The sequence below is a fragment of the Sorex fumeus genome, unplaced genomic scaffold (genome assembly GCF_029834395.1).
Source record: "Sorex fumeus unplaced genomic scaffold, SorFum_2.1 ptg000072l, whole genome shotgun sequence".
In the NCBI taxonomy this organism is placed as follows: domain Eukaryota; kingdom Metazoa; phylum Chordata; class Mammalia; order Eulipotyphla; family Soricidae; genus Sorex; species Sorex fumeus.
The window spans coordinates 57,914,371-57,940,729 of record NW_026606129.1 but is presented as its reverse complement, the minus strand read 5'-3'; the positions used below and the strand labels follow the sequence as shown (position 1 = coordinate 57,940,729).

At 37.4% G+C, this 26,359-nt stretch overlaps 1 protein-coding gene across 1 annotated transcript in view; it reads left to right on the top strand.

Moving 5' to 3' along the window:
* Positions 1 to 26,359, top strand: part of DNAH12 (dynein axonemal heavy chain 12) — a 209,920-nt gene that overhangs the window by 41,816 nt on the left and 141,745 nt on the right. The window contains exons 14-22 of the mRNA XM_056129552.1: positions 4,154 to 4,288; positions 4,615 to 4,808; positions 9,251 to 9,494; positions 12,751 to 12,936; positions 16,278 to 16,478; positions 21,173 to 21,367; positions 22,617 to 22,738; positions 22,830 to 23,112; positions 24,787 to 24,906. Coding sequence (XP_055985527.1) covers positions 4,154 to 4,288; positions 4,615 to 4,808; positions 9,251 to 9,494; positions 12,751 to 12,936; positions 16,278 to 16,478; positions 21,173 to 21,367; positions 22,617 to 22,738; positions 22,830 to 23,112; positions 24,787 to 24,906 — 1,680 coding nt within the window. The remainder of the gene's footprint in view (positions 1 to 4,153; positions 4,289 to 4,614; positions 4,809 to 9,250; positions 9,495 to 12,750; positions 12,937 to 16,277; positions 16,479 to 21,172; positions 21,368 to 22,616; positions 22,739 to 22,829; positions 23,113 to 24,786; positions 24,907 to 26,359) is intronic.

Genomic DNA, 26,359 nt, shown 5'->3' with positions numbered 1-26,359 from the left:
TGATCATTTAGTCACCCCATTTTTTGCTGGGATTGGATGTTTTCTTCTTGTGGAGTTCAACCAGTACTCTGTATATCCTTGATATCAACCCCTTGTCGGATGTGTATTGGGCGAATATCCTTTCCCATTCTGTAGACTGGAGTGATAGCACAGTGGTAAGGTGTTTGCCTTGCACGCAGCCAACATGGCTGACCCGAGTTCGATTCCTCCGCCCCTCTCGGAGAGCCCGGCAAGCTACCGAGAGTATCTCGCCTGCACGGCAGAGCCTGGCAAGCCACCCGTGATGTATTTGATATGCCAAACACAGTAACAACAAAATCTCCAATAGAGACGTTACTGGGCCCGCTCGAGCAAATCAATGAACAATGGGAGGGCCTTTACCTTTACCTTTATTCTGTAGACTGTCTTTGTATTTTGGTCACTGTTTCTTTTGCGGTGCAGAAGCTTCTTAGATTAAGATAGTCCCATTTGTCTATCTCTGTTTTCACTTGCTCGGCCAGTGGCGTGACATCTTTGAAGATACCATTAGCTTCAATGTCCTGGAGGGTTTTGCCAACTTTGTCTTCAATGCACTTTATGTATTCCAGTCTGATGTTGAGGTCTTTAATCTATTTTGATCTTACTTTTGTACATGGTGTTAGGCAAAGATCAGAGCCCTTTTTTTTCATGTAGCTGTCCAGTTTTGCCAGCACAATTTGGTAAAGAGGCTTTCCTTGCTCCACTTCACATTTCTTGCTCCCTTATTAAAGATTAGATAGAGTAGATCATATGTTTTCAGGGAGATGTCAGTATATTCAACCCTGTTCCATTGGTCTGCAGCTCTGTCTTTTTCCAGTACCATGCTGTTTTAATCATTACTGCTTTGTAGTAGAGTTTGAAGTTAGGGAGGTTGATTTCTCCCATTTTTTTTCTCAACAATTGCTTTAGCTATTCATGGGGTCTTATTGTTCTATATGAGTTTCAGGAGTGTTTGCTCCATTTCTTTGAAGAATGTCATGGGTATCATTATAGGGATCGCATTGAATTTGTACAATGCTTTGGGAAGTATTGCCATTTTGACAATGTTAATTCTCCCGATCCATGAGCAGGGGATATCTTTCCATTTTCTCGTGTCCTCTTTTATTTTCTGAAGTAGTGTTTTGTAGTTTTCTTTGTACAGGTCATTTACTTCCTTAGTTAAGCTTATTCCTAGGTACTTTATTTTCTGGGGCACAATTGTGAACGGGATTGTTTTCTTCATGTCACTTTCTTCTCTCTCACTATTTGCGTATAGGAAAGTCATGGACTTTTGGGTATTGATTTTATAGCCTGCAACTTTACTATACAAGTCTATCGTTTCTAGGAGTTTCTTGGTAGAGGTTATAGTGTTCTCTAAGTATAGTATCATATCATCTGTGAATAGTGAGAGCTTGATTTCTTCCTTTCCTACCTGGATGCCCTTAATATCTTTTTCTTGCCTAATCGCTATTGCAAGTACTTCCAGTACTAAATTGAATAGCACTGGAGAGAGTGGGCATCCTTGTCTTGTTCCTGATCTTAGGGGGAAGGCTCTCAGTTTTTCCCCATTGAGGATGATGCTTGCTGTAGGCTTGTGGTAGATGGTTTTAACTATATTGAGGAAAGTCCCCTCTATACCCATTTTGGCGAGGGTTTTCATTATGAATGGGTGCTGGATCTTGTCAAATGCTTTCTCTGCATCTATTGATATGATCATATGGTTTTTATTTTTTATTTTGTTGATATGATGGCTTATGTTGATTGATTTCTAAATGTTAAACCATGCTTGTATCCCTGGGATGAATCCCACTTGGTCATAGTGTATGATCTTTTTGATGAGTAGTTGAATTCTATTTGCTAGTATTTTGTTGAGAATCTTCTCATCTGTGTTCATCAGGGATATCGGCCTGTAGTTTTCTTATCTTGTGGTGTCTTTGTTTCCTTTTGGTTTTAGAGAGATATGGGCTTCATAGAAACTGTTTGGGAGAGTTTCTGTTTATTCAATTTCCTGAAAAAGCTTGAGAAGAACTGGCAATAGGTCCTCTTTAAATGTTCAAAAAATTCGCTAGTGAATCCATCTGGCCCTCAGCTTTTGTTTTTGGGAAGACTTTTGATTACAGTTTCAATTTTCTTGATGTTAATAGATCTATTCAGGTACTCTAGATCTTCTTTATTCAGCTTTGAGAGATTCTAGAAATCCAGGAATTTATCCATTTCTTCTAGGTTCTCTTGTTTCATGGCATACAGACTTTCAAAGTAGTCTCTGATGATCTTTTGAATTTCTTTGGTTTCTGTTGTGATATCCCCCTTCTCATTTCTGATATTAGAACCTACAAGCCCTTAGAGTTAGGGGATTGAAGCAGTAGAGTCTTTGCACAGATGCTTATGTATCCATGTGGTTTGGGACTGGGGTCAAGGACAGGTCAACAGTTCTCCCTGGTCTGCAGGACCAAGGAAAGACAGGTGGGAGGAAGTGAAAACCCATTAATGCACCTACTATTTCAACATTTCAAGCTTAGTGTTCATTTAATTTTAATATATTCTTAACCAAATGTCTTTGAGAAGTAACTTCATGGACTAGTACCTACTTAACATGGGTGAGTTCTTGGATTTAATCCTCAGCATCCTTTCTCATTCTCCCCACTCTCCAAAAAAGCAATTTCTGTGTTAGTATAAATTTGGGGGTTAGCAACATCTGCAACACTGAAATGACTCAGAACTCCTTGTTAGATGTAACTTACAGGGTCTCTTAATAAATGGAACTGACATTAATAAATATTGTTTAAATTAATAATAATAGGAAATATTTCACTAAGTACTTCATGTTTATCAGTCACATTTTAAACAAAAATCCCAAGTATGCCTATTTCCCCTCTTTTCTGGTTGAGAAAAATGAATTTCAGAAAGTTAAGTAGAAAAAAAGAAAGAAAGTTAAGTAGTCCAGTACATAGAAATAAGAAGTTGCTGACTAAGAATTTATTTTGGGGGGAACAATTCAAGTTTTTATTAACAGGAGAATGAATAAAAGAGTGTACATTCATTTAAGTTACTATCCAACAGTAATATGGAAGAATAATTAATGCATCCAATAATTTAAGTACTGAACAAAAGAAACTAGTCTTAAAAGATTGTATATTGTTTGATTTTGCATACATAGAAAATATCATGTGGTATGTATAATATATAATCACAGATGACTATATATAATGAAACCATATGAAATATATTATAATGTGTTATCTATAGTATAGATCATATATGATCATACATGATCATATAATAAATATAAAAATGTATAAGGAAAAGAAAAGTGGTAAACAGAGTTAAGCATCTCCTAGAGAAATTGTGTGAGATATTGGCTCTGTGGAGGTTGACTCAGAATTTTATATTAGATTGAATATAGTTCAGATTTTGAAAGTCCTAGTGTGAACCTGTTTTTTTTCTAAATTGGGAAGTGTTATGGTATAATAATGAAAAGCATGGACTTCGGTTAGAGAAATCAGAGTCCTAATCTAGAATTTGACTTTTATGATCTTGTGATTGGAAAGACCACATTAAGTCTAAATTTCATCTTTGAAACAAGAATACTATTTGTGAAGTAAAGTAGGTGTGGTAATTGATAATTGGTTTTTTTGTTTGTTTGTTTTGGGCCATACCTGGCAGTGCTCAGGGCTTACTCCTGGCTTTGTGCTCAGGGATCACTCCTGGTGGTGTTTGGGGGACCCTATGGAGTGTTGGGGGATTGAACCTGGTCAGCAGTGTGCAAAGCAAAGGCCTTCCCACTGTCCCATCACTCTGATTGAGGTAGTTGATAATTCTTGACATACAATGTGTATTAAATAAATGATCTCTTTTATTCTTATTTCATAATTGCTATCTAGGAATTTTTTTCTGTGTGGTTCATTTTTTTAAAATTTTGATACCAATTAGTATATTTTAAGTAATAACAGCTGATTAACTCTTTCCTTTGTAACTAAAAGATTATTTAAATTATAGTTTGTATTTATCACAAACTATAATAGAAATACCTAGGACTTGTGTTTAAAATGTGACTGATAAACACAAAGTACGAATTAATATTTTTAAACTAATAACATCTGATTTACTCTTTTCTTTGTTACTAAACAACTAAACTATTTAAACTATCCTTCAAAAGCTTATTGAAAATGCAAAGCATAAAAGAGAAAATGAGCTAATAGCCAAGAGAGAGAAACTGATTTTGGAGTTAGAAAAGGAATCACGTCGCTTGCAAGAGTTTACAGACTATGCAGAACTGGAACGCATGCAACAGGTATGAAAAATAGAGAAGACAGAACTATAATGGGCTTGTAGTCTAACGTAGGGCTTTTGCACAAATTGAAAAACTGAGAAATTTATGCAAATTATAGTAAACTGGATTTTGGCCCTTAGTCCAGAACTAGTGTCATTTATCTGATTTTTTTTTGTAATTTAGTTTTATATTTGTGAAATAAATATAACCATCGCTTTTGCTCATAGATACGGAAGTGTATGTTTAAAGTTGCCACATTAATTTAAGGATACGATCGTGATGTCATAGACTCTTATTTTTATAGCATTACTTGGCTACTTTTTAAGATTAAAATTATTTATTTTTAGTATGTGACAGATGTAAGACAACTACAGAAACGTATTCAGGAATCTGAAGATGCAGTTCAGTTTATTAATAAAGAAGAGGAACTTTTCAAATGGGAACAGACAAAATATCCTGAACTGGAGAAATTAAAAGTTGACATTGAGCCCTATCAGAAGTTATTTAATTTAATTTTGAAATGGCAACGAACAGAAAAACGGTAATTTCTGGTACAGTAATAAAAAATTGGCAGATGTTATAAAAGTATTTTTAAAATGTATATCATTTATGTTGTTCATGGATAAGTGCTCAAAAATAAAATTTACCAGTCCAGTTTTAAAAGAATTAAGTATCATGAAGGAGTAAAGCAAATGTTACTAAGGAATCACCTGACCTTATTAATAATTATATAATTATAGCTACAGTCTTACTTTGGTTTTCCAGGGTTGATTAACAGGTATTTTTTTTTTAATCAATGACCAGAATCGAATCTAGAGTCACACACCTGCAAGACATGTGTTGTACTGCTAAGGCAAAATGGATTTACTTTTTTTTTTTTTAGAGAGAAGCATTGCTTTATTTATTTATTTTTAATTTTTTTAACAAATCACCATGAGGTACAGTCACAGATTTACAAACTTTCATGCTTACATTTCAGTCATACAATGATCGAGCACCCATCCCTCCACCAGTGCCCATTCTCCATCACCAATGTTCCCAATATCCTTCTCACTACCCCCATCTGCCCCCCCCCCCCCCGCTTCTGTGCCAGGCATATTCCCTTTTGTTCTCTCTCTCCTTTTGGGTGTTATGGTTTGCAATACAGGTATTAAGTGGCATTCATGTTTGGTCTATAGTCTACTTTCAGCACACATCTCCCATCCTGAGAGAGCCCTCCAAGCATCCTTTACTTGGTGGTCCTTTCTCTATCTTAGCTGCCTGCTTCCAAGTCATGGAGCAATCCTCCTGGTCCTTATCTACACTATTCTTGGGTGTTAGTCTCCCATTATGTTACTTTATATTCCACAAATGAGTGCAGAACTTCTATGTCTGTCCCTCTCTTTCTGACTTATTTCACTTAGCATGATACTCTTCATGTCGATCCCCTTATATGTAAATTTCATGACTTCATCTTTTCTAACAGCTGCATCGTATTCTATTGTGTAGATGTACCAGTTTCTTTAACCAGTCATCTGTTCCCCGGCACTTGGCTTTTTTCTAGATTCTGGCTATTGTAAACACTGCTGCAATAAACATACAAGTGCAGATATCATTTCTACTATAGTTTTTTTTCCCTTTTTACAGGGGCATTCATATGGTTATGAGTGGCCTGCTTCCTAGGGTCTTAATAGTATGCAAACTATTTTAATTTGAAGCTGTTAGGTCTGGAGCAATAGCACAGCGGGTAGGGCATAGGGTATTTGCAACCCGGGTTTGTTTCCTCTATCCCTCTTGGAGAGCCCAGCAAGCTACCGAGAGTATCCCGCCCACAGAGCCTTGCAAACTCCCTGTGACGTATTTGATATGCCAAAAACAGTAACAACAAGTTTCACAATGGAGACGTTACTTGTGCCAGCTCAAGCATATTGATGAACAACGGGAGGACAGTGCTACAGTGCAGTAATTTTTTGCATATCTGGCATATATTTCCAGAAGTGGTATTTCTGGGTCAAATGGGAGCTCAATTCCTAATTTTTTGAGAAACATTTATATTGTTTTCCAAAAGGGCTGAACCAGTCGGCATTCCCACCAGCAGTGAAGGAGAGTCCCCTACTCTCCACATCTGCACCAACACTGATTGCTTTTGTTCTTTTGGATGTGTGTCAGTCTCTGTGGTGTGAAATGATATCTCATTGTTTTTTTTTTTAATTTTTATTAGTGAGACATCATGAGGTACAGTTGTAGACTTACAAATTTTTGTGCTTGGGTTTCAATTATACAATGATCAAATACCCATCCCTCCACCAGTGCCCATTTCCCACCACCACGGATCCCAGTATCCCTCCCACCGCCCATCCCCCCATCCCACCCTGCCTCTGGGGCAGGGCATTCCCTTTTGTTCTCTCTCTCTTATTGGGTGTTGTGGTTTGCAAAAGAGGCAATGGGTGACAATCATGTTTGGTCTGTAGTCTACTTTCAGCATGCTTCTCCCATCCTGGGAGGATCCTCCCAACACCCTTTATTTGGTGTTCCATTCTCTATCTGAGCTCCCTTTTCCCCTAGCATGTGTGGTTGGCCTCCAAGCCAATCTCATTGTTGTTTTGATCTGCATCTTCCGATGATTTGTGATAAAGAACATTTTAAAAAAAAATTATTTATTTATTTATTTATTTATTTTTTTAATAGTGAGACATCATGAGGTACAGTTGCAGACTTACACATTTTTGTGCTTGGGTTTCAATTATACAATGATCAAACACCCATCCCTCCACCAGTGCGCATTTCCCACCACCACGGATCCCAGTATCCCTCCCATCCCCCAGCCCCCATCCCACCCTGCCTCTGTGGCAGGGCATTTCCCTCTCTCTCCTTTTGAGTGCTGTGGTTTGCAAAAGAGGCATTGAGTGGCAATCATGTTTGGTCGATAGTCTACTTTCAGCATGCTTCTCCCATCCTGGGAGGATCCTCCCAACACCCTTTATTTGGTGAAGAACATTTTTATATGCCTTTTGGTCATTTGGATTTCTTCTTTGAGAAAGTTTCTGTTCATTTCATCGCCCCATTTTTTTGATGGGATTGGCTGTTTTCTTCTTGTAGAGTTCAGCCAGTGCCTTGTATATCCTTGATATTAACCCCTTATCAGATGGGTATTGGGTGAATATCCTTTCCCATTCTGTAAACTGTCTTTGTATTCTGATCACTGTTTCTGTTGAGGTACAGAATCATCTTAGTTTAAGATAGTCCCATTTGTTGATCTCTGTTTCCACTTGCTTAGTCAGTGGCATTTCATCTTTGAAGATACCTTTAGCTTCGATGTTGTGGAGGGTTTTGCTGACCTTTTCTTCAGTGTACCTTATAGATTCTGGTCTGATGTGAGGTCTTTAATCCACTTTGATCTGACTTTTGTTCATGGTGTTAGGTAGAGATCTGAGCCCATTTTTTTTTTTTTTTGCATATAGCTGTCTAGCTTTGCCAGCACCATTTGTTAAAGGGGCTTTCCTTGATCCACTTCACATTTCTTGCTCCCTTATCAAAAATTAGATGATCATATATTTGAGGGTGTGTATCAGAATATTCAACCCTGTTCCATTGGTCTCTGGATCTGCCTTTGTTCCAATACCATGCTGTTTTAATTATTACCACTTTGTAGTAGAGTTTGAGGTTGGGGAAGGTGATGCCTCAAGAATTGCTTTAGCTATTCATGGGGGTGGTTGTTCCATATGAATTTCAAGAGTGTTTGATCCCTTTCTTTGAAGAATATCATGGGTATCCTTATACGGATCGCATTGAATCTGCATAATGCTTTGAGGAGTATTGTCATTTTGACACATCCCAATCCATGAGCAGGGGATGTGTTTCCATTTCCTCATGTCCTCTTTTATTTCTTAAAGTAGCTATTCGTAGTTTTCTTTGTATAGGTCCTTTACCTCCTTAGTTAAGCTGATTCTGAAGTACTTAATTTTCTGAGGCTTGATTGTGAATGGGAATGCTTTTTTTCAGATCACTTTCTTCTCTCTCATTATTTGCATATAGGAAAGCCATGGACTTTTCGGTATTGATTATATAGCCTGCTACTTTACTATACAAGTCTTTTGTTTCTAGGAGCTTCTTGGTAGAGGCTTTAGGGTTCTCTAAATATAGCATCATATCATCTGCAAATACATAGCTTGATTTTTTTCTTTCCTATCTGAATGCCCTTAATATCTTTTTCTTGCCTAGCCACTATTGCAAGTGGCTAGGCAAGAAAATTTATGCAATCCTATTGAATAGGAGTGGTGAGAGTGGGCATGATTTATTTTTTAATGCAATTAATTTAATGCAATTAATTTTGACAAATGTTTAGGAGTATAAAAACACATACACATTTTACACTGGTGCTGTTAGTTATGAGCATTTTAGCACATACAATATAGTTGAAATTATGGTTTTTAGTTTTGCTTCTGTGCTACTGACCCTTCTTGTGAGATTCAGACAAAATTGTTAACTGCTCTATCCCTCTATTTTTTTCTCTTCACCTAGCAAATCTCTAAGGATCCTTACATTTTATTTATTTATTTATTTATTTATTTTTATTAGTGAAACACCGTGAGGTACAGTTGTAGACTTAAAAACTTTTGTGCTTGAGTTTCAGTTATACAATGATCAGGTACCCATTCCTCCACCAGTGCCCATTCTCCACCACCACTGAACCCAGTAGCCCTCCCAGCCTCTTCCCCACCCCCATCACCCCCACCCTGACCCACCTCTGTGGCAGGTTCCTTTTACTCTTTCTTTCCTTTAGGGTGTTGTGGTTTGCAGTAGAGGTATTGAGTGGCCATCGTATTTGGCCTATAGTCTACTTTCAGCATGCATCTCGCATCCCGAGCGAGTCCTCCAAACACCCTTTATTTGGTGTTCCCTTCTCTATCTGAGCTGCCTTTTCCCCCAGCATGTGCTGCCGGCTTAAGGCTCCTTACATCTTAAAGGTTTCTAAGTTTAATATTGTTTTTCCTTTCAATTCAGGTGGATGGATGGAGCATTTTTGGATCTTAATGGGGAAATCATGGAAACTGAAGTAGAAGAGTTTTCCAGGGAAATTTTTAAGACACTGAAGTTTTTCCAACAGAAGCAAAAGAAAGAGTTACAAGAAAAAAGAAAGACAGCAAAAAGACGATCTCTGGAAGAAGACAAATTTGAAGAGGAACCCAAAGATAATCCTACTATTGCAATGTGCTCTACAGTAATGGAGCAGATAAAAGCTTTTAAGGTATGAGCATGTTTAATTACATTTTAGAAAGTTAGAGTGGAGATATTTGCATCAAGTGCTAATAAAGAAAAATAAAATATTTATAAGTAAATCCAATTGATTGAAGAATTTATGCTTTATTCTTTCTTGGCGTGGCCATCAAAATGAATCCTTTCAGAATAGCACTTGACAAAATGAAAAAATTATAATGACTAGCTGCAGTAATATAATTAAGAAATATAATATAAATATAAATATAATTATATTTATAGTAATATAATTAATATAATATAGTAATATAATTATATTATATTAACATTATATTAATATATTAATATAAATATAATATTAATATTATTATAATATTAATATATAATTAATATATAGTGATATATTATATATTAATATATAATATATTATATTTATATAATTAATTATATATTAATATTAATATAATATTGATATATTAATATTGTATCAATATAATATAGTAATATAATATAATATAATATAATTAAGAAATATAATATAAATATAAATAATATAAATATAAGTAGTATAATTAAGAAATGCCTATAATCAAGAAGTGCCTAGAACTCACTGGTAGAGGGATGGGTACTCAATCATTGTATAACTGAAACCCAAGCACGAAAGTTTTTAAAGTCTACAACTGTACCTCATGGTGTTTCACTAATAAAAATAAATAAATAAATAAATAAATAAATAAAATGTAAGGATCCTTAGAGATTTGCTAGGTGAAGAGAAAAAAATAGAGGGATAGAGCAGTTAACAATTTTGTCTACAACTGTACCTCATGGTGTTTCACTAATAAAAATTAAAAAAAAAGGAAATGCCTAGAACAGACCAATTAATTTATACGAAGTGTTGCAGTTAGCTGGGAAAGTTTTAGAGCCAAAATATCTATGCTTGGAGTCATAAAACCTGTATATAACAGTTCTCAGCTGTATATATCTCAAGATATTTGCCCTTTCTGCTGCTGACACCTCATTTACAAATAGAAGATAACAGCAGTTTTTGTGGCAATTGATAATGCCTTCAGCATCCTGAAGTGGTAGTCGCAGCATTTTAGTGGTAGTGCTAAGTTTACTCTGTCAGCATGCTCAGAGTGCAAACTGTGATTATTCCTTTCAGTGTCTAACAATTTAGAAATTTTGTTAGCCTCCTGAAATGACTTTTAAATGATTATTTACATTTTTTTAATACTTAATATGTTTTCACAGTTTTAAAATATAAATGCTAGGGATGTAGTTCAGTGGCAGAGCACTTGTCTTGAATGTGTTCGGTCCTGGGTTCAATTGCTGGCACTGGAAAAATAAATGTATATTAACAAATAAAAATATTAACCTCCTGAAATTTTTTCTTCCAATGATTCTTACCAGTTTATCTGAGGTTATAAATATTCTTGTGCATATTTTTTGTGTGTACTTTGTTACATATATAATAACAATGTCACTTATATTCTTATTCCATTTTTTACATGAAATAGATCAACTTATAGGTACTACACATGCATATATTATCACATTTGTTTTGGTCATGGTCATGGTCCTCCCGTTGTTCATCGATTTGCTCGAGCGGGCCCAGTACGTTTCCATCATGAGACTTGTTGTTACTGTGTTTGGCATATCAAATACGTCACGAGTAGCTTGCCAGGCTCTGCTGTGCGGGCGAGATACTCTCGGTCGCTTGCTGGGCTCTCCCGAGAGGGGCAGAGGAATTGAACTCGGGTTGGCCATGTTGACTGCTTGTAAGTCAAATGCCCTACCGCTGTGCTATCGCTTTATTTCTATTTATTTTATAATAGCCGTCTTGTTTTGCTTGCTTTGTTTAGGGAGAATTATTTTTATTGGGTATGGAGTTTTTAATTTTTTACACCTATATAGTTTAAAATATTCATAAAAAGTTTGTTTCATATGAAAGTGTTACTGCAAGGTAAGCTCCACAATAGTAAATTACAGGATAAAACCTCTAAGTAGGGCATGGAGTGTGATTCAGTGGTGGAGCACATGCCTTGCATATATGAAGTCCTGAGTTTGATCCCTGGTATTGCCAAAACAAGCAAATTAACAAGCAAAAACTTTAGTTGAATTACTTTTCAGGAGTTATACCAATTTATGCTAAAAGAGCATGGTTAAATATGGGTTTTTGTTAGTATGTAATTTTTATTTCTCTTACTACATAAAATGTTAAGTATATCTTTATATATTTAAAAATGCATTTCTTTGTCTGTAAGCTGTTCCACGTTGCTGATATTCTATATGATTTCTAAGACCCCCATCACTCCTACTCCCCATACTTATATAAGAGATTACTGGTTACTGAGCAAACCAGTGAGATCCTAAGGCTGGTTCAAAGAGTATTTGACAAATTGGGGGATGGTTCAAAGGTCTGGAACATATGCATTTTATTCTCAGCACCGTGTGGACCCCTCTTCCCCTAAATACCGAAAGCAGCCTCTGAGCAGTGTTGGGAACAGCCCTTAGCATCCCTGCCTGTGGTTTCCCAATACTCCCCGCATCCGAAGTTTTTGAGGAGATAGACGCTTGTAGACAATTTAATACAGAAATGATAGAAAATATTGCTAGTTTGATACAAGACAATAAAACACACCATTTAGAGTTTTTAAAATTAGAAATTATTTTCACCTTTACTGGACAAAAATCTAAGCTAATGTACATGAAGTCTCAGACTTTAAGTAGAAAATAGTGACTTGAAGACAATGTTGTTTAAATGTTAAATTTTCTTAGGTGATTCCTTATCCCATAAGACATCAAAAGATTTTATTACTTATCTTTTTTTGCCCTTTCCTCCAAATTTTCAGTATGTTTTAATTAATATATGTTGTGAGACAAAATTTTGAGGCAATTAAATTTTTATAAAGAATAGTGGTAAGAAAAAGTTTAAAAGTTCTACATGTAAGATTTGTAATGCATTTGTAATCTTATAAGTTTTAATATCTTTTGCTTTATCATGTACTTAAAAATCTTATAAAACGTTGCCTCTCTTTTTTTCCTCATTATTTCCCTAGTTATTCCTAATAGTTATTTATGATGGTGAACTGTTTGTTCATTTATGTATATTTTGTTTATTTCTCTCCTTCAAATCTATTTGTGATTTTGACTTGATTCATTAATTATACGAAATAATTTTATTTAGTACTTATTTTTAATAATTTTTGTGCTCTTAAAACTTCACATATAAAATCTATACATATGGAAGCTAAGTACAGGACTAATTAAAAAAAATTTTCCCCTAGGAATATATCCCTACCGTTACCATTCTGTGCAATCCAGGAATGAGAGGACGTCATTGGAAGCAGATCTCAGATATTGTGGGCTATGACTTGACGCCTGACTCTGGGACAACACTGAAAAAAGTTTTAAAGTTAAACCTGGCACCATATTTGGATCGATTTGAAGTGATAAGTGCAGGTGCAAGCAAGGTAAATTTAATTACTTGAAATACATTATTTGATAAGTTTGATGATCAAATAATTATAGTTTTGTTGTGGTTGAATTATAATATAATATAATAATTTTAATACTATTGAATACTTCTGAATAGCAGTGGGAAAAGTGATAGATTACTCCTTATTTTCCCACAAAGTTCGTGTTTGTATGCTACTTTTGGCCTTTTATTTCCCTTCAAAATAAAAGTGACTCCTTTTATTTCTAAATTCTGTCATGTTACATTTAATAGCATGAATAGATTGGATACATGATTTTTCCATTAAGAAAACTGGGTGATAAAAAATATTTAGTTCCAGCTGCATCCCTCCATTCAGAATTTTAGAATTCCTGGAGCGCATGGTAAATCTCAAACTCTACACAACTGATGTACTAGGAGTAGCACACCACATTGGATGGGATGTAAAATAGATGGTAGCCAATCTTGATTTCAGAAAATATTAACATACAAGGCTTAAACTGTAACAACTTGTAATTAATCTCTTATGCAAGGGCTTAATGACTTCAGGGTGAGATGCAGCAATCTTCACACACTTTCTTCTAAGGAAATCTTCTTTGATCATTTTAAGTGAATTATTCATAATTCACAAAGTAATATAAAATAAATTATTTAGGGTCTGGTGTTGGCGCAGGGTTGGGCGGTAGTTGGGGAAATTGGGAATAATGGTGGTGGGAGGGTGCAATGCTGGTGGTATTCTTGTTGTATATTGAATGTAATAAATCATCATGAACAACTTTATAAAAATTTTTTAAAAATTGGGGGTATGGTGCCGCCAGCAGGTCAGTCTGTGAGGCGAGTAAATCGGGAGCCTGATGATGCCTTCAGACTTCCAGATACCCCAAAATTGCTGCTGTGCCTTTGGCCAGACCCCAAAAACTTGGGGCAAAGTTTACCAAGAAAGTAAACGGCCAAAAGTTAGGGATGTGGGAGACACACCCACAAACCACGTCCAGCTCAGCTTTATAATTGGAGGCAGGGCCTCTCTGGTTCCTGATCGAACTGCTTAACGGCCATGATCCCAGAGACTCAGAAACAAACCTTGGAACCCAGCAGCTTTTGGAAGAGATGCGTCCGGTCCCCACAATGGGTCACCAGCGCCAATGGGTTGTCACCAGACAACCCCAGGGGGAAAGGATGCTGTCCTTTTGCCTGCTCTCCCTTGGTGGTTTGGTGGTCGCCATCCTCCAGAAGCCATTGGACAGTCAGGTTTGGACCCGCAGTGACAAGACACGTGGGGCCTCATGGGATGGGGGTGGAGCAGGCCCTTTCCTCCCCACCCCAACAAGACCCCGAGTTGCAACCCACAAACGGCCTCTCTGGCTCTTGATCAAGCTGCTTAATAGCCATGATCCCAGAGACTCAGAAACAAATCTTGAAACCCAGCGGCTTTTGGCAGAAATGTGTCTGGACCTCACAGTAGGTTACTGTCTCTGGGACACCCTGGGGGGAAAGGGTGCTGTCCCTCCACCAGCCCCCCTTAGGTGGCTCGGTGGCTGCCATCTTCCAGAGGCCATTGGACAATCAGGTTTGGGCCCTCAGTGATGAGACACGCAGAGCCTCACAGGATGGGGAAGGAGCCGACCCTTTCCTCCCCGCCCCAACGAGACCCCGAGTTGCCACCCACGAACAGCCTCTCTGACTCCTGTGATCAAGCTGCTTAATGGCCATGATCCCAGAGACTAAGAAACAAATCTCAAAACCCAGCGGCTTTTGGCAGAAATGGTTCCAGTTCCTGCAGTAGGTTACCAGAGCTGGGCCACTCCAGGTGGGAATAGGTTTTGTGCCTTGGCCTGTTCTCTTTGGCGACTCGATAGCTGCCATCCTCCAGAGGCCATTGGCCAGTCAGGTTTGGGCTCGCAGTGACGAGACATGCAGGACCTCACGGGATGGGGGTGGAGCTGGCCCTTTCCTCCCCGTCCCAACAAGACCCGAGTTGCTGCCCACGAATGGCCTCTCTGGCTCCTGATCAGGCTGCTTAACGACCATGATCCCAGAGAGTCAGAAACAAATCTTGGAACCCAGCAGGTTTTGGCAGAACTCTCTCCAGATTTAATTGTTAAAATTTTGGAATTTCAAAATTGCATGGCCACTACTGCATCCACGCGACATTGTATGTTATTCATAACCAGCTATAGAAAACAAATTGTCTATGGTTGCCTTTTCAGCAGATCTGAGTGTTGGGGTAAAATTTCAAATAATAATGGTGGGTCTAATGTAATCAAAGTAGAGAGAGAGTAATGTGGAAATCATCTGCCCCACAGGTACGGGGAGGGTGTGGGATGGAGGTGTACTGGCGTTTTTAGTGGTGGAGAATGGGTGAAGGTACGGGTGTTTCATTGTATGACAAATATTTAAACCCAAAAGCTTTGTAACTGCTCTCATGGTGATTCAATAAATAAAATTACAAAAAAGAAAAATAGAGAAAAGTAAGGTGGTGTTCATGCCCAATTCAATCAGCCTAATCAGTGGCTGATTAAATAGCAGTACTTCTACATAAAAAAAAAAAAGAAATTTTTAAAAAATTGAAAAAGAGAAAACTGGGTGTTTTCCTACTCTGGAGAAGCCCATATTCTCTCTCTCTCTCTCTCTCTCTCTCTCTCTCTCTCTCTCTCTCTCTCTCTCTCTCCCCTCCCCCCATCTTTTGGGTCACAGATGGCGATGCTCAGGGGTAACTTCTGCTTTGTACTCAAGAATTACACCTGGTGGTGCTTGAGGGCACCATATGGGACGATGGGAATTAAACCCGGGTCAGCTGAGTGCAACACAAACGTCCTACTGGCTGTACTATCACTTGAGCCCCCCGTATTCTCTCTTGAACACATTTCTCTATCTCTTTTTCTTTCCTCTCACATCTCTCTAAATTTCACTTAATAAAACCTACTTTGTTTCACAAACTGAAAAATATATTTAAATATAACAATATGTACATTTTATTTGAAGTATTTATTTACAGTACTCTTTTTTTTCTTTTTTAAATTTCAGGTATTTTCTTTTGTTTTTAAGGATTTATAGCACAGTTGTCCATAGCACAGTTATTCTGGATTTTCTATCTTCCACCACCAAAGTGACCTTCCCACCACCATTTTACTCATTTTTTCAACCACTCCCCTAGCAGGCACACAGAGGGTTTGTTTTTAAGTACATAGTTATCTCCATAGGAATTTTAAATTTATTAAAAATAACTCTAAAGAGAATTCCCTAGAGATCAACTTGGAAAATGATCATGTAATTCATCAAATGCTTACAGAACTAACTACGGCATCAATATAGCAAATAAAATCCTTTACTTACAATTTCATCCTTACTCCCTTTTAGGAATTTTCACTAGAGAAAGCTATGCATAATATGATAGCGACATGGGATGATATTGTTTTTAATATAAATCTGTATCGCGATACTGGAGTCTATATTCTTTCTTCAGTGGATGAGATTCAAGCTATCCTTGACGACCAAATTATAAAAACTCAGACAATGAGAGGCTCACCTTTCATCAAACCATTTGAAAAGGAGATCAAGGTATGTTAAATGAGTCAGCTCTTCATCATTTACAAAAGTTTTTGTCTGGCACTAGAGAGATCTAGTATAGGGGTTAAGGCCCACCAGGGTTCAATCCCTGACATCACATATGGTTTTCTGAGCACCTCCAGGTGTGATGCCTGAGCACAAAGCCAGGAAGCCAGGAAGCCAGGAGCAAGCCCTGAGCATTACTCAAACTCTGCCATCCTCCAGTACAATATTTTAATTTAGTCACCATGAATTAAAATTTTTTTCATGATTGGGTTTCAGGCATACAATGTTCAAGCAGAAATCTCTTCCAGTGTACACTTCCCTCCACTAATGTCCCCAGTTTCCCTACCTCTGACCAGTTTGTCTTTATGCTGGGCACTTAAAAAATGTTTTTTTAAATTTTTTTTATTAGTGAAACACCATGAGATACAGTTGTAGACTTACAGATTTTTGTGCTTGGGTTTCCGTTGTACAATGATCGAGTACCCATCCCTCCACCAGTGCCCATTTTCCACCACCACTGATCCCAGTACCCCTTCCACCCTCCTTATCCCCCCATCCCACCCTGCCTCTGTGGCATGGCACTCCCTTTTGTTCTCTCTCTCCTTTTGGGTGCTGTGGCCTGCAAAAGAGGCATCGAGTGGCAACATGTTCAGTCTAGAGTCTAGTCTCAGCAGGCTTCTCCCATCCTGGGGGGGATCCTTCCAATACCCCCCATTTGGTGCTCCCTTCTATATCTGGGCTGCCTTTACCCCTAGAGTGTGAAGCTGGCCTCCAAGCCATGGAGTAAACCTCCTGGTACTTATCTCGGCTATTCTTGGGTGTTAGTCTCCTATTTGTTACTTTATGTTCCCCAGATGAATGCAATCTTTCTATGTCTGTCCCTCTCTTTCTGACTCATTTCACTTAATACTTTCCATGTAGTACCACTTGTATGTAAATTTCATGACTTCATCCTTTCTGACAGCTACATAGTATTCCACTGTGTAGATGTACCAAAGCTTCTTTAACCAGTTATCTGTTCTCGGGCACTCAGGTTTTTTCCAGATTCTAGCTATTGTAAACAGTGCTGCAATGAACAGACAACTGCAGATGTCGCTTCGACTATATTTTTTGCCTCTCCGGGGTATATTCCCAGGAGTGGAATTGCTGGGTCAAATGGGAGCTCAATTTCTAGTTTTTTGAGAATCATCCATACTGTTTTCCAGAAGGGCTGAACCAGTGGACATTCCCACCAGCAGTGAAGGAGGGTCCCTTTCTCGCCACATCCACGCCAGCACCGGTTGCTTTTGTTCTTTTGGATGTGGGCCAGTCTCTGTGGTATGAAATGATATCTCATTGTTGTTTTGATCTGCATCTCCCTGATGATTAATGATGTAGAGCATTTTCTCATGTGCCTTTTAGCCATTCGGATTTCATCTTTGAGGAAGTTTCTGTTCATTTCGTTGCCCCATTTTCTGATAGGGTTGGATGTTTTCTTCTTGTGGAGTTCAACCAGTACTTTGTATATCCTTGATATCAACCCCTTGTCAGATGTGTATTCGGCAAATATCCTTTCCCATTCTGTGGACTGTCTTTGTATTTTGGTCACTGTTTCTTTGGAGGTGCAGAAGCTTCTTAGTTTAAGATAGTCCCATTTGTCTATTTCTATTTTCACTTGCTTAGCCAGTGGCATGACATCTTTAAAGACATCATTAGCTTCAATGTCATGGAGGGTTTTGCCGACTTTGTCTTCAATGTACCTTGTGGATTCCGGTCTGATGTTGAGGTCTTTAATCCACTTTGATCTTACTTTCGTAAATGGTGTTAGGCAGAGATCTGCCCCCATTTTTTTGCATGTGGCCGTCCAATTTAAGGCACTGTAGTTTACAGTGCTATGACTGATAGCAGTTCATGCATAACCCTTTATCATCTTTCAGCACCTTTTTTGTGCTGTCCCTGCTTTTTTATCAAGGTAATGTTTGCCTCATAGAAACTGAGAATATTTCTGTTTCTTCAGTTTCTTGACAGAGCCTGTAAGGGATTGGCAGTAGATCTTATTTAAAGGCTTGGAAGAACTCACTACTTCTTAGGCTCCAGACTTTGTTTTTAGGGGAGACTTTTGATTATCATTTGGATTTACTTTGAAGTAATTGATCTGTCCCGGTATCCTGAAGACCTCTTGCAGTGATCCCTGGACACAGAGCCAATAGCAAGCCCTAAGCACTGCCATGTGTGGCTCAAATGCCCCCACTCATAAACGTTCTTCTGGAGATGGCAATTTGTTGGAGAGCTCTGTTGAAATACAGGAGCAGATATTAAAAATCATGTGAGGGCCAGAGAGATATTTCAACAGTCTGGGGACACATGTTTTGCATGAAGGGGCAAGGAAGCGCTTTTATTTTTTAAATTTATTTTTTTTATCAATTCATTGTGAGGTACAGTAACAAAAATTTCATGTTTGAACTTCGATCATATGGTCATCAAACATCCATCCCTTCACCAGTGCACGTTTTCCACCACCAAAATCCCCAGTATTCCCCTCCCCCCCCAATTTCACGCCTCCCCCTGCCTGTGTGGCAATTTGCAAAATACTCTTTCTCTATTTTAGTTACCTTTGGTATTTCAAGACCAGTCCTATCTCCCCTCATATCTGCTGAAAATGCAGTGCTAGACAATGTATTTTGTATTGCTTGTTATGGATATAATATAATGTCACACTCTAGGAATTCTAAGATTTTAATAATTAGGGTCTGCAGAAATCGCAAGTTGCTCGGGTTCGAGATTCATTTGTGTGTCTCTGGGTCATGGCCATGTGGGAGCTTAAGTACACAGTGGGTAGATGTAGTGTAATCTTGGCGTCCCATTGGGGCAGGGGGAAGGAGGAAGGAAGTGCTTTTGATCCCTGGCACCACATGGTCCGCACTCCACTGAGACCAGCCACAAAGCAAAGAGCTGAGAGTAGTCCATAAGCACCACTGCGTGTCACCCGAAAACCAAAACCAAACCAAACTGGAACCAAACAACTAGAATCCTCCCACCTCCAAGACATGAATTCCAATTATTTTTAAAAGAACAAATCATATTTTTGTTAAAAAAATCTTTGCCAGGTCTGGGGAGATAATTCAACTGGTAGAGCATGTTCCTGGCAATTGCAGGGTCCTGGATGCAATCTCTAGCATCCATATACCCCCTTCCAGCACTGAGTGGTGACCCCTTGAGTATTTCTGGGTGTGGTTCCTATGCCCCGGGAGCACCACAGGACCAAACTCTTCTGGTAGTGTCCCTGGAACCTCTACTGCCAGGTGTGGGTGGCGTCTTTGTTTATTTTTTATTTATTTATTTTTTTATATTTTGGGGCCATACGTGGTGGTGCTCAGGGCTAACTCCTGGCTTTGCAGTTAGGGACTACTGCTGGCAGTAAGTTTGGGGGGACCATATGATGTGCCAGGGATAGCACATAAGTAGACTTTGGGCAAGGCAAATACCTTACTGCCTATGCCCCTTTAAAAAAATCTCCAATGACAATTGACAGACTTTTTTTTTTTAAAACTTTATTTTGGGTAAGGTGGTTCCAGTAGTGTTAAATGCCCAAATGTACAAATTTACTGCACACAACCACTACCACCAAAGTGCTCACAAGTCTCCACCACTGTCCCTATTGTCACCACTGTCTGATCTTAATTCTACCCACCATAGTCCCTATTGTCACCTCTGTCAATTAAGATCTCTGGTAGATCTTAATTCTACCTACTCTTCCTTCCAAATGCTTGCTAATTGTTTTCTCATCGCAAAGATAAGGGTTTGTTGTTGTTGTTACATATTGTCTATTTTCTTATTTTGTGTCTTTGTATACCGCAGATAAGTGAGATCATCTAATTATTTGTTCTTTTCCCTAAGATTTGGCATACCATGATATCCTCCAATTTAATCCATGTTGTAGTGAACGGCATAATTTTATCTTTTCTTGTAACTGCATAAAATTCCATTGTATCTGCTCCAGTCCTTTTAACTATCTCCCTAGATCTAAGACAGTCTGGATATAATTTGAATATATTATAAATAAATTTATTTGAAATAGAATTTTATTTAGCAGTGGTTTACAATACTGTGTGCTGGACAGATAGTACAGGCTAAAGGTACTCTCACTGCATTCCTTGATCTGATTTGAATCCTTGGCACCACATATGGTCCCCTGATTACTGAGCCAGGAGTAGCCCCTAAGCTCTATCAGGTGTTTCACAAATAAAAAACAATACCGTGTAAAATTTGGGACTACAGCTTCACTCCTCAATATGGGTATATGTCTCACTGCACAAACCGCCGAAGTTTTAGTGCCACCAAGATATAAAAATGGTGGCTCTATCGGTAAATCCCACTCCCTCTGACCTCTCTGTAACCACCATATTTTTTACAGTGTCTGAGAATAAGTTTGTTGTGTATTAATAATTTTTGGCTTATATTTTATACATAAGATAAGCCATTCGGTAATTATATTTCACTTACTGAAATTTCACTTAGCATAATTCTCTAAAGTTCCATTTGTGTTGTCATAAAAGGACTAATTTTATCTTTTTTAATAGCTATGTAGCATTCCATTGAGTACATGTATATATAGTCATATTTATAATAGGTATACACTATAATTCATAAATTTAAAATATTATTTTGCTATAGTGCTCAGGTCTTCTATAATAACTGGAATTTATATGCTTTTCATTAAGGTCTGGGAGGATCGTTTGATTCGAATACAGGAAACAATTGATGAATGGTTAAAAGTACAAGCCCAGTGGCTGTATTTGGAGCCCATTTTTTGTTCAGAGGATATCATGCAACAGATGCCAGAAGAAGGGCGTCTGTTTCAGACAGTGGACAGACACTGGAAGGATATTATGAAATTTTGTGCAAAAGATCCAAAGGTGGAGTGTTTGTTGAATCTCTTACGAATTAAAGGCAAACTTTTAGGTTAAGATGTCTTTCTTTCTTTCTTTCTTTCTTTCTTTCTTTCTTTCTTTCTTTCTTTCCTTCCTTCCTTCCTTCTTTCTTTCTTTCTTTCTTTCTTTCTTTCTTGTACAAAAAACTTGCTCATTTTATGTGAACTGGAAAGTTCAGAAAACATAAGAAAGCATAAAGCACTAAAATAATTTTACTTTTTTTCCCATTCAGATGGTGTAATTAGTACTTTGTACTTAGATGTGGAGATACTTCAAAAGAAGTATTACATTACTTATATATACCTATTGCTTCTCTTTTCTTGTAAAACGGATAGTGAAATAAAGTAAACTGGAGTGAGACCAAGGAAGGCTATGACAGTGTAAATACATGTGTGAGAGCAAGAAATCCAGAGATTTAATTGTGCAGATGAGTTACCAGATATTCCACTCAGTGATTATGTACTGGGAGTGATGGGGGAAAATGTATCTACTGTTCTCTCACTTGGTCTTCTTACTTGCTATTTGTATCTCTTCCTGTATAGCACCTTGTTAAGTGTGTTTCTAATGTTGAATTAGAGACTGTGTATTCTCATTTACTTATTTATTTATTTAAATTATGGCATTGTGATTTACAAAGTTGTTCATAATAGAATTTCAGGCATCAGACTGTGTAGTCTTTGTACTTAAAGTATATATAGTCCACTAAGTAAACATTCATTTTTTAGAAAATCTAGTATTCATTTTGGAAAACGACAACTTGTTTCAATACTGTATAAAAAGAAGCTGCATTGTATTTACTAAGAGCCAAAGCCTTACATGTTGACTTTTGATGTGTCTACCTTATTTTAAAACTATGATAGATACTGAATTTTATGTGCCATAAAATATTTTTCTTTAAATTTTTAATTTTATGTATTAAAATGTATGCAAAAATACTTCACAGAAATTTTCATAAATTCTTTGGCATTTGAACAATTTTCACATATGATATAGATTACTTTTTATTTAATTAATAGTCTTATCACACTTAATCACTTTGTACGGAAGAGCCTGGCAAGCTATCCGTTGTGTATTCGATATGCCAAAACCAGTAACTACAACTGGTCTCAATAGTCTTATCACTATAATCTTATTCATAATAATAGTCTTATCACTTATTGCTACTTATACTATTTCTAGTCTATCATTATGTCTATTACTTTAGTTTTGACCTGAACAAATGTGTCTCTTTCAGGTTCTTGTTGCTACTTCTTTAACAGGTTTACTGGAAAAGCTGCAGAATTGCAATGACCTTTTGGACAAAATTATGAAAGGGCTCAATGCATATCTTGAAAAAAAACGTCTTTTCTTCCCACGGTATGCTGGATCAGCAATTATACTCTAGTTGTATTTTCTTTTGTGTGATGAATTATAACTAAACCTTCTATATTTACTTATTTCCCTTTAGTTTTTTCTTCTTATCTAATGATGAAATGTTAGAGATTTTGTCAGAGACCAAAGATCCACTTAGAGTGCAGCCTCACCTAAAAAAATGTTTTGAAGGCATTGCTAAACTGGAGTTCCTTCCCAATTTGGACATCAAAGCTATGTTTAGCTCTGAAGGAGAACGAGTGGAGCTGATTGCACTAATTTCCACAAGTGCAGCACGAGGTGCTGTGGAAAAGTGGCTTATTCAAGTGGAAACTCTAATGCTCCGCAGTATTCATGATGTGATTGCTGCAGCCAGGCTGGTAAATTCCTAGAATTGAATATACTTGATATTCTATGTGGTTTTTGTTCTTTTCTGTGGTGCTGGGAATCTAACCCAGGCTCTCACATATGCAAAATAAGTGCAAGTGCACTATCACTGAGACACCGTGTCCCTAACTTGTAGCTGATCTCTTGTAAATGCCATTTTTTAGGTTTTGAATAATTTCTTACTATTTCATTACCTTTCTTATCTTTATTAATCTTTGTTTCTAAGACTGTTTAATCTTACTGAATGGGCAATTATTTTTAAGAATTGTTACAATAATTAAAATTTTTACTATGTATATTTCATTATGTTGTTTGTTTATTTTGGTTCTGGTGCCAGACTCAGCTCTACCCAGGGCTCTCTCCTGGTTTTGTGCTCAGGAATCTCTCTTGATGGACTCGGGGGACTATATGGGGTCAAACCTGGGTCAGCTGCATCTAAGACAAGAGCCCTACCTGTTGTAGTATCTCTCAGGCCCCACATAAGTCATTATATTGTATTCCATAAACTTACACAATGCTGTGTATAAAGTGTCAATGATCTTAAATAGAAGAATAGATAACACGTGAAACTATTAATAAGAATCAGTAATATGTGATTAAATGCTATAAAATAAAAAGGTGTTATGAGAGAAAAATAATGTGCATATAACAGAATGGGGGATTTCCATTAATAAGCTCCTAGAGGAAGTGAAAGTGAGACAAAAATCAAAGAATAAGCAGGAATTTATCCGGTAAAGAGCAAATGGAAGAGCATCAGGGCCACACCAGTGATTCAGTGCTATGGGGTAAATATGGTGCCAAGAACTAAACCAGCATTTCCCTGACCAAAGCAAAAAAATTTGGGGGCTCATTTATCCCATTTATTTTTATTATAGTTTGTTAATATGCTTAAGTATTGTTACCATTTGTGGGTTTGATATACAAAGTTATAGTACCTTCATCACCACCAGGTGCTCAAGACCTTCCACCACTATCCTTACGTTACTTCTAATCCATTTCTTTCCCAAACCAAGTTGTATAGTATATCTTTAAATTAAATTTTGTTATCTCCATAATACTCTGCTACATGGGTTTTTCTAACGTTTAAAAATACCCTTATATGTCATTATAATAGAATCTGTAATATGTAGAAAACTTGATAAGTCCCATAGCAGTAGAAGAAAAAATATATAGAAATAAATTTTTATTATTTATTTATTTATTTATTTGCCTTTTGTGTCACACACAGTAATGCACAGGGGTTACTCCTGGCTCATGCACCCAGGAATTACTCCTGGCGGTAGTTGGGGGACCATATGGGATGCTGGGAATTGAACCTGGGTCAGCCACATGCAAGGCAAATACCCTACCTGTTGTGCTATCACTCCAGCCCCAAGAAATTACTTTTCAGAAAAATCAGATCAAGTTCTTCTAAACATAACTCTTTCTCAATATATTGTGTTCCTTCTTTCATTTCTTATATATAAATATTTTAAAAAAGAAAATAATTTAGGAACATTTTAGGTATTTTAAATAGTCATTAAATTGCAAATAGTCATTTAAAATTTTTCCATGACTTTATATTATAGCCTACTAATTAACCAAATAATATACACTTCTATTATTAGATAGTTAGCTTTTTACTCCTTCCCACAACTTTGAAACTAGAAATTCACCTTAATTTTCAGGCTTATCCAGAATCTGCAAGAAAAGATTGGGTTCGAGAGTGGCCTGGTCAAGTTGTACTTTGTGTTTCCCAAATGTTTTGGACTTCAGAAACACAGGAAGTTATACGTGGGGGGGCAGAGGTAAGACATTATTTGATTCTATTCTTATTTATTTACCCCTTAAACATTTTATAAACACTGTGGTTTACAAAGTTGTTCATATTGGTTTGTTACAGGCATTCAATATTCCAACATCAATCCCACCACCATTACACCTTCTCACCACCATTCTCTCCAATTTTCTCAGCCACCCCTTAATTCTTCCCTCATAACAGGCCATCAATACTTTATTTTATATTGCTTATTATCAATAGTTTGCCAACAGAATGATCAAAAATATGTTTCCTTAGAAGAAAGTTAGTGAAAATTGTTGTATCTCACCATGGAGTCATTAAGTCCTTGTATAAGAAATTGATTACTAAGATGTTGTTATAGGTTAAGCTTTCTGTGTTTATATTTTGTTAATCCAGATTTGTTGCCTTCTACAATGCATTCCATCCAATCAGTATTCCTAGTTTATCAGTGTTGTAGAGCTTGAGATGTCTAAACTTTTTAATAAAGTGATATAGCAGGAGTTAAATTTTAACTGGATTGCAGCTTTGGGGATGTGTGTGACTGCCAGGACTTCCAGAAGTAGAGGGAGATGGGGGAGGTATCCCATCCCCGATATTGTGAAAGCCTAGATAGAGATTTCAGTCACAAAACCCACACACCTGAGTTTTTCAGCGGATTAATTTCTGGGTGAAGCTTGTCCCAAGCAGTGGAGTCTGGTGGGAAGATTGTGGCTATTGTGAAGCGTGGAAGTTTTCAGCTGGACTCTGTTTAGGTGGGCACTGGGCTCACTGCCTCCCACGTGGTGGCCCAGTTGACTCAGCCTTGCGAGGGGTCTGGAAGAATCTCTGCCTTTGATTCTTTTCTAAATGCTATTTCATCTCCTTTTAATAAGGCCCATACCCAGTGTTGCTGTGTTGAGTGTAGCATGCCCAGGGATCAAATGGAGGGCCTTGCAATACTATACATTATAGTATAGTATATCATACTTTATGATTTTGGTTTTGTTTGTTTGTTTGTTATTTTGGTGTTTCCCCCCCCCCCCTTTTTTCTTCTCCTTTTTGTTTTTGAGCCACCCGGGGCAATACTCAGCACTTACTCCAGACTCTGCACTCAGGGATCACTTCTGGCAGGATCAGGGGACCATATGGGATCCAGGGATCAAACCCAGGTTGGGCTGTATGAAAAGCAAATGCCCTACCTGCTGTACTATCACTCTGGCCCACACACATGCTTTATGGTAGGCCTGTGCTCTATCACTTTGCACCATATCCTTGGTTCCTCTCTCTCCATTTCTACATACTACATTAAAATCGCAAAGTTCACTGAAAACTTTTGCTCAATATTTTACTACTTATAAGTAAATTACCCTAGCCTATAATTTATTTCTTTATTGATATATTTGCTCGAGCGGGCCCAGTAACGTCTCCATTGGAGACTTTGTTGTTACTGTGTCTGGCATATCGAATACTCTCGGTAGCTT